This window comes from Lytechinus pictus, chromosome 3, assembly GCF_037042905.1.
Source record: "Lytechinus pictus isolate F3 Inbred chromosome 3, Lp3.0, whole genome shotgun sequence".
Taxonomy (NCBI): Eukaryota; Metazoa; Echinodermata; class Echinoidea; order Temnopleuroida; family Toxopneustidae; genus Lytechinus; species Lytechinus pictus.
The window spans coordinates 29,551,461-29,564,711 of record NC_087247.1 but is presented as its reverse complement, the minus strand read 5'-3'; the positions used below and the strand labels follow the sequence as shown (position 1 = coordinate 29,564,711).

Below are 13,251 nucleotides of genomic sequence, written 5' to 3'. Positions count from 1 at the left end.
TTGAACACTTTGGATGTGTTTCATATCTCGCCTTGTCAGTGAATTTCACTGACATTTTTCTTTAAGCCAATCAGGTGCTACAATTTCAGTGGCTTATAAAAGGTGTCATTGGAAATCACTACTTGTTTCATGAAATACTCCTCAGGGGCCCGTAACACAAAGCTTAGCAATGATCGTAGAACATTTTTCTACGATTGATTGCATTGACTACAATGTACAATCAATCATGAAAATCAAGCGTACGATTAATCAATAATCTTTGTGTTATGGGACCCAGGTGGTGTGATTGTGATGATGTATCATAGTCATCCATATGCTGGTACTGTTTATCTTGTTTCTCTGTTTTAAGCTAAAAGGGCACTAATTCATATTATCACCCGTATCAGACATCTGAGCTGGTCATTTACAAAACCGTATTTCCCTGTACTTATTTTATTATTATCAGGAAGGGATAGGTATATTGTTTGTATTTTCCTCGGTCTCAATGCGCGTATTGAATTTGCATGCAGAGACGACGCAAAATATACCTTTGTATTTTCCCTGGTCTCACATCCGGGCCTTTGAGGATGCGAATGAAGTGATACGCTTCATAATGTTCCACGCACCAACGATCTACGTCATAATAAAGACAATGCTGGATCTGGGCGCTTGCAAGTATGTCATAATGGTAAAGTGCAGAGCCTAGACACTGATATTATCATGACACAACAGAACTCTATTCTTAAAAGATATCACTGTTATCATGATTTTTGCTCTAGATATCTGATTTGGATGATAATAAAAATATTGACTGCCCTTCTTTTGGGGAACATCAAATATATTGCCCTTAAAAGACCCATATTGCCCTCGTCTAAAGACTCTGGCCAATATGATTCTTTTGCTGGCAATATATTTGATGTTCCCCTCAAGACCAGTCAATATTATATAATTATTGACTGTGATCCAATGTATTGTTTACTCTAAAAAACTCTGCAAGCATTCTATGCCCAGAAAGTAATCTTGGTACATGTATATTTAGAATTTTTGTAATGCCATGCAGTTTACAAATACGCATGTGATACTTACAACTGCGACAAGATTACACAAGACATAGTTGTATACTCTTATCAGTGAACTTTACACCTTTATGTATTAAAGATAAAATAGTTGACATTGGTTAACTTGATTTGGATTCATTGTGATACTTTTCGCTTATTGTGGACTAATTTTACGATGGAAATATTCAACTAAAAGATTAAAATGTTGATGACAATACATATTTGGTTATCTTGATTTGGATTCATTGTGACAGTACTTTGCTTATCGTGGACTCATTTAATGGTGGAAAATATTCAACTGAAAGATTAAAAAGTTGATGACAATACTTGGTAAAACATTACATGGATGCATATTGACTTACTTGACTTTTTGTGGATTCATTCTACAGTGAAAATATTCAACTAGAATCACAGATACAGTATACTTTGCATATGATGGCTTTCCCCTTGATTTTGTCTGTTATTTGTGCATTGAGTAAATATTAAGAGCTGGGGAAACATATTGTGTGGTGTTTATGTTCGTTGATAGTGGAATTATTTGCATACTGCTGAGTCATGTCTGAAACTAAGATTATCACTGAGAGACCAGATGGTAAGGAAGGTAATGTATCAGGAGGGATATTCAGTAGCCAGGGAAAAGTATAAAACCTACAGAAAGAGCTCGTGCATGTCATGAATATGATTGATTATCATCTAATTGTGCATGTATTTATGGTGTTTTTTAAATGATGAATGGAAAACGTGTATTTGATTTGTTATAAAAAAATTGCTTCTGAGAGAATGAAAGGAATACTGTTTCTCTTCCTGGTGCATAATCAACAGCTGAAGTCTTGAGACAAAATAGAAAGGCGACAAATACCCTTATCTCAACATTGTAGATAGCTTGATTAATATCTGCTCACTTGGCTCTTAAGAGCTCTGGCCATTACTGTTTGACATCCATGTATTAAAGGTGTCAGCTAAACATAACAGTGATTTTGATTTTGAATCCTTGACATATTAAACTGAATTTTCATTTTAATATGCAGAAAGAAAAAAAAGTTCTTCATGGTGGTTGTTTTTATAGTATTGAGAATAATTGATAATGATTGTATTATGCAACTGGATTAGTCCATTGACAATAATGCGCATATACATGTAATTTTTTTTTATTCCTGTGCAGGCACTTACAGGTTCAGTATAAAATGCAATACATTGTATGCTTTATTTGTACATTCAAAAGTGTGTCATCGTGCTATATGGAATTTACCTAAGTTGTTCTAAAGCATCCATCATTGACATTATTTGATTCATTGCCTCTCAATGAACAAATAAGAGAGTTTATATAGTCAAATACATGTACTTGTACCAGAAAAATATGAAGTGAATCATAAGCAAGTTTGCATTCTGTTCTCTGTGTATTGTGTAGTTCAGAAGCAGAAATCCTTTATCCATGCACTGTATCAGTGGTTGCTGATGTGCTTTTTCAAAGTTATTTGTGGTGGATGGATTGATTCATTGCCTCTTTAATTGAAAACTTGTATAAAGTATCAACAATGTGCCTCATGCTCTTTTCCTGTTTAGGTATTGGTGAACTGTGGAGAAGATGGAAGCGAAGAATCTTTACAAATAATCCTGCAAACTTGGCAGGAGCAGGATTGGATGCTCGAAGGACTGAGGCTTTGCAGCAGGAAGTGGAGAAGTATGGTGGTACTAGCTTTGGCATTGACCAGGGTGTAAGCGTACATGAACATCGGGAGGGGAATGCACCAAGAGTTGGTTTAGAGACAGAGTCTATTCACGTGAAAGTGAGAAGAGGGAAGACAGTATCTCATGGCAGTGAAGACTTGAGGATAACTTCTCGACAGTTAGAAACTAAACCAAGAAGTCACTCAAATTTGGAATACGCTGTTCCACTCCCATCTGTTTTTCGGAATGAACATTCAAATGCTGTAGATTTGCATGAGAAGACGCTTTATTCTGCAAATGATGGTGTAAAAGAGACTGACCCCCGCTCTTGCAGTAGTGAATCTCTTGGCCACATTTATGACACAAGTCCTGACAAACCTAATTTATATCTTGGCGATGCGAACATCTTTGTGAAGGGTAGCACTTGTGAGACTTCAGCTACGTCCTCTTTGTCATCATCCCCTTGCATAGATGTCGAAGAATCTCTGAAGGACAGAGCTGGCCTTGCTTTTTCTTCTCCGACGTCTTCATCCCCAAACATCCAGCCTACAGGTGCCTGTGTGTTAGGAAGGGACGTTGAAACTGAGAAACCGGAAATGAACTTCAAGCATCAGATTACTCAGCTGAGGAACAGACGTGGACAGGGGACCAAGATGGATGCCAAAGCAGCTTCGTCTGCTGAAGATGATGAGTGGGCAGACATTCCATCTATGGATGTGGTTTCCATGGCATCCTCATCAACAGACGAGACAGCTTCTGGATCATCTCACGTAAGTCAACACTCTTTGGATTTATTTTTTTATTTGAAAGATCAAATCAAATGTCCCTTTGTTTTTCATTTACTTTTCCTATGAGATTTTTGATAAAATTGTCTTGTGATATGTTGGTCCCCTCTTTAACACCTACATGTATACTTTGTCATTCTCATTTCCACCAAGTACTAATGCTCTATACTGCTTTTTTGTTAAAATGTGAATCCTTAAATTTGGTCCGACTTTTGTCTTGCCTGCATATCAGAGCGAGACGTTGCTTTTCAAGATGGAGGTGGCGGCATTGCCAACGTGAAATCTTAACCAAGGTTAAGTTTTTGAAATGTCATCATAACTTAGAAACTATATGAACCTAGTTGATGAAACTTGGACATAAGGGTTATCAAGTATTACTTAAGATCTTGCGTGAGTTTCAGGTCACACGATTAAGGTCAAAGGTCATTTAGGGTTAATGCACTTAGACCATGTTGGGAGAATACACATCAAAATCTTAACCAAGGTTAAGTTTTTGAAATGTTGTTATAACTGGAAGTTTGTGGATCTAGTTCATAAAACCTGGACATAATCATTTTTATAATCAGTTGGATTTAAGTCCATTTCTATGCAAATTAGATAAATTGATTAAAGGCATTGTTAAGGAAAATTTCTATTTATTTTCTCTTCTATGCAGGGTAAAGCAACCTCAAAGTCTAGTCTTGAAGATAGTGCCTCTGTGAATGTTCAGGAGGAGGAGGAACTTCATCCAAAATCATCAGAGAAGGAATGGAGCAATGATCAGAAGGGTGTATACGAGATGCAACTTGAAAACCTTCAGGAGCAGTTGGTTGATATCATGATAGAAAACCAAACACTAGGTATGAAAGCAGCTATCAACTATCCATAGGGTGGGGGTGTACTGTAGTGCAGCTCAAAACCCTTCAGTAGTTGGTTGATATCATGATAGAAAACCAAACACTAGGTATGAAAGCAGCTATCAACTATCCATTGGGGTGGGGGAGGAGGGTTGGGATGGGGGTGTACTGTAGTGCAACTCAAAAGCCCTTCAGTAGTTGGTTGATATCATGATAGAAAACCAAACACTAGGTATTAAAAGGAACTATCAACTATCCATAGGGTGGGGGTGTACTGTAGTGCAGCTCAAAACCCTTCAGTAGTTGGTTGATATGATAGAAAACCAAACACTAGGTATGAAAAGGAACTATCAACTATCCATAGGGTGGGGGTGTACTGTATGGCAGCTCAAAACCCTTCAGTTGTTGGTTGATATCATGATAGAAAACCAAACACTAGGTATTAAAAGGAACTATCAACTATCCATAGGGTGGGGGGTGTACTGTAGTGCAACTCAAAACCCTTCAGTAGTTGGTTGATATCATGATAGAAAACCAAACACTAGGTATTAAAAGGAACTATCAACTATCCATAGGGTGGGGGGTGTACTGTAGTGCAACTCAAAACCCTTCAGTAGTTGGTTGATATCATGATCGAAAACCAAACACTAGGTATTAAAAGGAACTATCCATAGGGTGGGGGGTGTACTGTAGTGCAACTCAAAACCCTTCAGTAGTTGGTTGATATCATGATCGAAAACCAAACACTAGGTATTAAAAGGTACTATCAACTGTCCATAGGGTGGGGGGTGTACTGTAGTGCAACTTAAAACCCTTCAGTTGTTGGTTGATATCATGATAGAAAACCAAACACTAGGTATTAAAAGGAACTATCAACTATCCATAGGGTGGGGGTGTACTGAAGTGCAACTCAAAACCCTTCAGTAGTTGGTTGATATCATGATAGAAAACCAAACACTAGGTATTAAAAGGAACTATCAACTATCCATAGGGTGGGGGGTGTACTGTAGTGCAACTCAAAACCCTTCAGTAGTTGGTTGATATCATGATCGAAAACCAAACACTAGGTATTAAAAGGAACTATCAACTATCCATAGGGAAGGGTGCACTGTAGTGCAACTCAAAACCCTTCAGTAGTTGGTTGATATCATGATAGAAAACCAAACACTAGGTATTAAAAGGAACTATCAACTATCCATAGGGTGGGGGGTGTACTGTAGTGCAACTCAAAACCCTTCAGTAGTTGGTTGATATCATGATAGAAAACCAAACACTAGGTATTAAAAGGAACTATCAACTATCCATAGGGTGGGGGGTGTACTGTAGTGCAACTCAAAACCCTTCAGTTGTTGGTTGATATCATGATAGAAAACCAAACACTAGGTATTAAAAGGAACTATCAACTAACCATAGGGTGGGGGGTGTACTGTAGTGCAACTCAAAACCCTTCAGTAGTTGGTTGATATCATGATCGAAAACCAAACACTAGGTATTAAAAGGAACTATCAACTATCCATAGGGTGGGGTGCACTGTAGTGCAACTCAAAACCCTTCAGTAGTTGGTTGATATCATGATCGAAAACCAAACACTAGGTATTAAAAGGAACTATCAACTATCCATAGGGTGGGGGGTGTACTGTAGTGCAACTCAAAACCCTTCAGTAGTTGGTTGATATCATGATCGAAAACCAAACACAAGGTATTAAAAGGAACTATCAACTATCCATAGGGTGGGGTGCACTGTAGTGCAACTCAAAACCCTTCAGTAGTTGGTTGATATCATGATCGAAAACCAAACACTAGGTATTAAAAGGAACTATCAACTATCCATAGGGTGGGGTGCACTGTAGTGCAACTCAAAACCCTTCAGTAGTTGGTTGATATCATGATCGAAAACCAAACACTAGGTATTAAAAGGAACTATCAACTATCCATAGGGTGGGGTGTACTGTAGTGCAACTCAAAACCCTTCAGTTGTTGGTTGATATCATGATAGAAAACCAAACACTAGGTATTGAAAGGAACTATCAACTATCCATAGGGTGGGGGGTGTACTTTAGTGCAACTCAAAACCCTTCAGTTGTTGGTTGATATCATGATAGAAAACCAAACACTAGGTATTAAAAGGAACTATCAACTATCCATAGGGTGGGGTGCACTGTAGTGCAACTCAAAACCCTTCAGTAATTGGTTGATATCATGATCGAAAACCAAACACTAGGTATTAAAAGGAACTATCAACTATCCATAGGGTGCATTAAGTGCAGTCGGGTAGAAGCCGCGCGCAGCCTACCCATGAACTGTCTAGCAAATTTTATAGCTCGACAGCTAGAGTAGGACTAGGTCCGGCAACGTTAGATTTGTTCGAGATTGGTTAAAAATCAGCAAGGACTGGATGTATATAATAGAAATATATCAGGCGTTTCTTTCGAAAGCATAGTGGGAATTATTAATCCTCGGTTGGACTGGCAATGTAACTATTTTTGCTTCGCCCCTCGGGAAAAATAGTAATTGCCAGTCCAACCTCGGATAAATAATTCCCACTATACTTTCTCAAAGCCTGATATATTTGTATACTATACAAATATACAATGACACTCGAGGATCTGGCTAAAACTATTCGCATCGAAGGAACATCATATAGTACTATGTGATGTTCCTGAGTGCAAATAGTTTTAGCCAGTTCCGAGAATGGGTCATTGTATATTTGTTTTATATCCCTTCCACTCATATATATTCTTCATACGATATTCTTCGTTGATACCCGACTTTTACAGCAAAACGATTTTTAATAAGTCGATGATGGAACAATCGTTGAGAAGTTGAGAAAACAATAAGCCTTGCCGTATTGATCGTCTGTTCAGCGAGCGCACCTGGTTAGTGCAGCTCACCGAAAGTTTCCCGTGGCATGCAGTAGAGAGTACCGTTGGGCTGAGCAGCGCTCTGCTCGCATCGCGCCGCACAGCTCGTGATTCGAGTAGGGGGCGGGGTCAAAAAACGTATAGTTCACTTTTTCCCTAGGGAAAAAATGGACTATGCGTGACGTCAGCAAGGAAAATGAACTATTTCATGGCAAACGTTTTTCGTAGTAAAACTATTCTTTTTCTCCTTGTGTACACTCTCAATACAACAATCTTAAGTAAGGGATATAATATCAACTATCCATAGGGTGGGGGTGTACTGTAGTGCAGCTCAAAACCCTTCAGTAGTTGGTTGATATCATGATAGAAAACCAAACACTAGGTATTAAAAGGAACTATCAACTATCCATAGGGTGGGGGGTGTACTGTAGTGCAACTCAAAACCCTTCAGTAGTTGGTTGATATCTTGATAGAAAACCAAACACTAGGTATTAAAAGGAACTGTCAACTATCCATAGGGTGGGGTGTACTGTAGTGCAACTCAAAAGCCCTTCAGTAGTTGGTTGATATCATGATAGAAAACCAAACACTAGGTATTAAAAGGAACTATCAACTATCCATAGGGTGGGGGGTGTACTGTAGTGCAACTCAAAACCCTTCAGTAGTTGGTTGATATCATGATCGAAAACCAAACACTAGGTATTAAAAGGAACTATCAACTATCCATAGGGTGGGGGGTGTACTGTAGTGCAACTCAAAACCCTTCAGTAGTTGGTTGATATCATGATCGAAAACCAAACACTAGGTATTAAAAGGAATTATATCCCTCCTATGAATATTCATGAGTATTCTAGATAAACGGTTGGTCAATTCGTGATCATGTGACAAAGTATAATTTCAATAGTAAAACACATCGCTGCAATTAGCTCCGTATAGTTTTCTTGTAGCTCCGTATATTTTTCGATATACTTTCATGGGCATAACTGCGCATGCTCATGCTCGATATTTTCTCTCAACTTTGAATTGCGCATGCTCCCTGACTTGACCCATATACGTACCGGTATCGATCATCCGCAAAAAGTAAATAAAGTAAAATACAAGCTCTCGCCCAAATTACCGTGCCGACAATCTGAAAAACAGTGTGGAATTGGGTCTAGATTACAATGCAGAAAATATAATTCCAACGGCCATTCATACAGGATCCTTAAATATGGAATAAACATACCTAACAAGGTGAGTCAAGATCCGATATTAATTTTTAACGTTAGAGCATACATTTTAACTGCGCGTACCGGTATTTATTTTGAGTGCCACTCTATGGAGCCACTGCGGCAACGCAGCGCAGCGGACCTCTCATTAAGTGCAGTCGGGTAGAAGCCGCGCGCAGCCTACCCATGAACTGTCTAGCAAATTTTATAGCTCGACAGCTAGAGTAGGACTAGGTCCGGCAACGTTAGATTTGTTCGAGATTGGTTAAAAATCAGCAAGGACTGGATGTATATAATACAAATATATCAGGCGTTTCTTTCGAAAGCATAGTGGGAATTATTAATCCTCGGTTGGACTGGCAATGTAACTATTTTTCCCTCGGGGCTTCGCCCCTCGGGAAAAATAGTAATTGCCAGTCCAACCTCGGATAAATAATTCCCACTATACTTTCTCAAAGCCTGATATATTTGTATACTATACAAATATACAATGACACTCGAGGATCTGGCTAAAACTATTCGCATCGAAGGAACATCATATAGTACTATTCTCCCGAGGGCCATCGGCCCGAGGGAGTATAGTACTATGTGATGTTCCTGAGTGCAAATAGTTTTAGCCAGTTCCGAGAATGGGTCATTGTATATTTGTTTGGGTGGGGGTGTACTGTAGTGCAGCTCAAAACCCTTCAGTAGTTGGTTGATATCATGATAGAAAACCAAACACTAGGTATTAAAAGGAATTATCAACTATCCATAGGGTGGGGGGTGTACTGTAGTTCAGCTCAAAACCCTTCAGTAGTTGGTTGATATGATAGAAAACCAAACACTAGGTATTAAAAGGAACTATCAACTATCCATAGGGTGGGGTGTACTGTAGTGCAGCTCAAAACCCTTCAGTAGTTGGTTGATATCATGATAGAAAACCAAACACTAGGTATTAAAAGGAACTATCAACTATCCATAGGGTGGGGGGTGTACTGTAGTGCAGCTCAAAACCCTTCAGTAGTTGGTTGATATCATGATAGAAAACCAAACACTAGGTATTAAAAGGAATTATCAACTATCCATAGGGTGGGGGGTGTACTGTAGTGCAGCTCAAAACCCTTCAGTAGTTGGTTGATATGATAGAAAACCAAACACTAGGTATTAAAAGGAACTATCAACTATCCATAGGGTGGGGTGTACTGTAGTGCAGCTCAAAACCCTTCAGTAGTTGGTTGATATCATGATAGAAAACCAAACACTAGGTATTAAAAGGAACTATCAACTATCCATAGGGTGGGGGGTGTACTGTAGTGCAACTCAAAACCCTTCAGTAGTTGGTTGATATCATGATAGAAAACCAAACACTAGGTATTAAAAGGAACTATCAACTATCCATAGGGTGGGGGGTGTACTGTAGTGCAGCTCAAAACCCTTCAGTAGTTGGTTGATATCATGATAGAAAACCAAACACTAGGTATTAAAAGGTACTATCAACTGTCCATAGGGTGGGGGGTGTACTGTAGTGCAACTCAAAACCCTTCAGTAGTTGGTTGATATGATAGAAAACCAAACACTACATGTACAGTTAAGGCAAAAGTTTACAAACACCCGCGGAATTCAGTGAAATTTGTTCGCTTGCCAAACATTGTAAAATTTACTTTATATCCAGAAATATAAACTACCATGACAAATTTGGTATCAAATAAAAGAGCGTATTAAGCTCTTTCACATGATTGGGATGCCGTTGTGATTAAAGTATATTTCAGGTGGAATTTTCTTTGTAGAAAAAAAAGTAATATTCATTGCCAAATGTATTTTATTGTTTATTATATTTTCAACCATCGTTTCATAGAAATATATAAATGTCAAATTTATGACTTTTATTACATTTTCTATCATGATATGTCACCACTGAACAAAAAAGTGTAATCTGAAATGTTTGTGTTTAGAAGTAACTAGCACAAATATGAAATGTTTTGTCAAGTTTTTATTTTTGATTTGTCTAAAATATGAAGATTTTTGGGGAAAAATGACACCTGAATATTTTTCAGCTCCTGATGAGAAAGCAATGTGATGAAGGGGCATGACATACTCATTTGTTTGATATCAAATTCGTCATGATAGCACAAATATTTTATAAGATACAATAAATTTTATGATGTTTGGCAACTGTCAACTTTTCTTTGAAATTCCTGGGTGAAGGTAAACTTCTGGCTTCAACTGGAGGTATAAAAGCAATAATCAACTATCCATTGGGTGGGGATAGGAGGTGGGGATGGGGGGGGGGGGGTGTAGTGCAACTCAGAAACCTTCAGAAGTTGGTTGAGATCATCATACAAAACCTAACCCGAGGTAGTAAAAGAAACCAACAGGAGTTGTTGGCTAGTATCATGATATGAAACCAAACACTAGGTATAAAAGCAACTATCAACTATCCATTGGGTGATTTCAAGTCCGGTGTTGGCCTTGGTGTTGGTGTTAGTGTTAAAATTTGGTTTGCTTCCCCTAACTCCAAAACTAATTCAGATTTTGGAAAACTTATCCAGATCACTTGATTGACATCTCAACAACTAGTGAATGACTTTTCGGGACCATCTTCATGTTATTTTTGGTGTTATAATCGTGTAAAATTGACCTAACACCAACACCAAAAGGTCAACACTGAACTTGAAATCACCCATTGTGTAGGGGAAGAGGGTGTGGATGGGGGGGGGGGGTGAAGTGCATCTCAAACCCTTCAGTTGTTGGTTGATATCATGATAGAAAACCAAACACTAGGTATTAAAAGGAACTATCAGGAGTCCTTTATAGGGTTGGGGATGGGCTGTAATGCAACTTGAAAACCTCCAGAAGCAGTTAATTGATTTCACGGTACAAAACCAAACACTAGGTATTACAGATGAATACCAGTTGTGGTAACGATCTAAAAATTAGTTCAAATAGAATCCAATAGAATTACCACCCAAGTGTTTGTTTGTTTAAATCTGGACGAAAATGTGTAATTGGTGAGAAAGTAGCGAAATAAGCACGGAATTCCATAAAATGTTGGGTATTTTTCCGAACAAGATTAATACATTGTCCCACATATGCCTTTGTGTTAGTGATCGTCAGAATTACCGGTTTTTAACTAAGATTTCATGGTTTCACAGAGAGGATTTTATTTCATTGTACCAGAGATCTATGATAATACGGTGGCATTTAACCTTGATTTCAAAGACTTTCTATAATTGTTTGCTGCAGCTTCCGTCTTTTACCTTTAAAAGCAACAATAAAGTTGATATGGATCCCAATCAAATTTGCCGAAATCCATCCCATGACCAGTCATTTATTTCAAGCTAACAGTAACAGGAAAATCTTGTTAAGACTGGAACTAATCACTAGTCATCCATAGGGGTGGATGTTTCATCATGATTTATAACTATTCTTATTGCATGTTTTAAGTTAAAAAACATTGTATACAGAAGTGTATTCTACATGTAGTGATTTTATACTGAAATTTTCAATATGTTCCAGGCTTGAGAACTTTTTGTTTTCCAAGAAGAAAAAGTTTGCAATGCCATTTTTTTTTGGGGGGTGGATCAATACAAAAAAACATGAATGTAAATCGGAAAATACATCCAATAAAGCACAGTTTAATTGTATCCCCCGAACAGAGTTCAAAGGATACTATGGATTTTGCCTCGTCGCGCTGCCGCGTCCGCCGCTGCCGCAGAGATTTCCTTGTGAACGCTCTATCAGCTGCATTTCTTCTCTAATCATCTTCAAATTTGGCATGAAGGGTAGAGTATGGTATAGCGAAGCCGCCTATTGATTTTGGTGTGGGCGGAGACATCGTTGCCATGGTAACAAGAGTTTTTGTGGAAATAGCAGAGATGTCCTTGTGAGCGCTCTACCAGCTGCATTTCTTCTCTGATTTTCTTTGAATGTGGCATGATGGTCCATTATGGTAAAGCAAAGGGCAGAGACATTGCCATGGTAACAAGAGTTTTTGTGGAATAGCAGAGATGTCCTTGTGAGCGCTCTACCAGCTGCAATTCTTTTCCGATCATCTTCAAATGTGGCATGAAGGTCCATTATGGTTAAGCAAAGACGCCTATTGATTTTGCTGTGGGCAGAGACATCGTTGCCATGGTAACGAGTTTTTGTGGAATAGCAGAGATGTCCTTGTGAGCGCTCTACTAGCTGCATTTTTCCCCGATCATCTTCAAATGTGGCATGCAGGTCCATTATGGTAAAGCAAGCCGCCTATCGATTTTGATGTGGGCAGAGACATGGTTGCCATGGTAACAAGAGTTTATGTGGACTTGCAGAGATGTCATTGTGAGCGCTCTACCAGCTGTATTTCTTCTCCGATCATCTTCGAATGTGGCATGAAGGTCCATTATGGTAAGCAAAGCCACGTCTCGATTTTGGTGTGGGCGGAGACTTCATTGCCATGGTAACAAGAGTCTTTGTGGAAATAGCAGAGATTTCCTTGTGAGTGCTCTACTGGCTGCATTTCTTCTCCAATTATCTTCAAATTTGTCTTGAAGGTCCATTATGGTAAAGCAAAGCCGCCTAATGATTTTGGAGCGGGTGGAGACATGGTTGCCATGGTAACCATAATTTTGTGGAAAATTTGGTAAAACCTGTAACTTCTGCTTTTTTTCCAGTTTGTCATAACAGGTAGCACACAGAAGCAATATTAGAAGGTGAAGTGAAGATGCCTATCATTTTTGGTGGGGGGTCTTAGGGTTAGGTTTACAAAATATATCCAGATTACTCTATAATTGTATTCCCCAACAGATGATACTGGACAATACTTTAGGTTTTGCAGAGTCACGCTGCTGCGTCATATTATTGTCATCAAATTTGGTACCCAGAGGCAAAAT

General features: G+C 38.6%; 1 protein-coding gene across 3 annotated transcripts in view; it reads left to right on the top strand.

The window, feature by feature from the left end:
- The window catches only part of LOC129255716 (GRAM domain-containing protein 4-like), a 41,006-nt gene that overhangs the window by 3,610 nt on the left and 24,145 nt on the right, over positions 1 to 13,251 (top strand). The window contains exons 2-3 of one of the 3 annotated variants that reach the window (XM_064096776.1): positions 2,601 to 3,475; positions 4,146 to 4,329. In XM_064096776.1, the coding sequence (XP_063952846.1) occupies positions 3,302 to 3,475; positions 4,146 to 4,329 (358 nt within the window). In that variant the 5' untranslated portion in view covers positions 2,601 to 3,301. Of the gene's footprint in view, positions 1 to 2,600; positions 3,476 to 4,145; positions 4,330 to 9,820; positions 9,855 to 11,128; positions 11,159 to 13,251 lie in introns of those variants that run through there. The other 2 variants (XM_064096778.1, XM_064096777.1) reach the window with 2 other exon arrangements.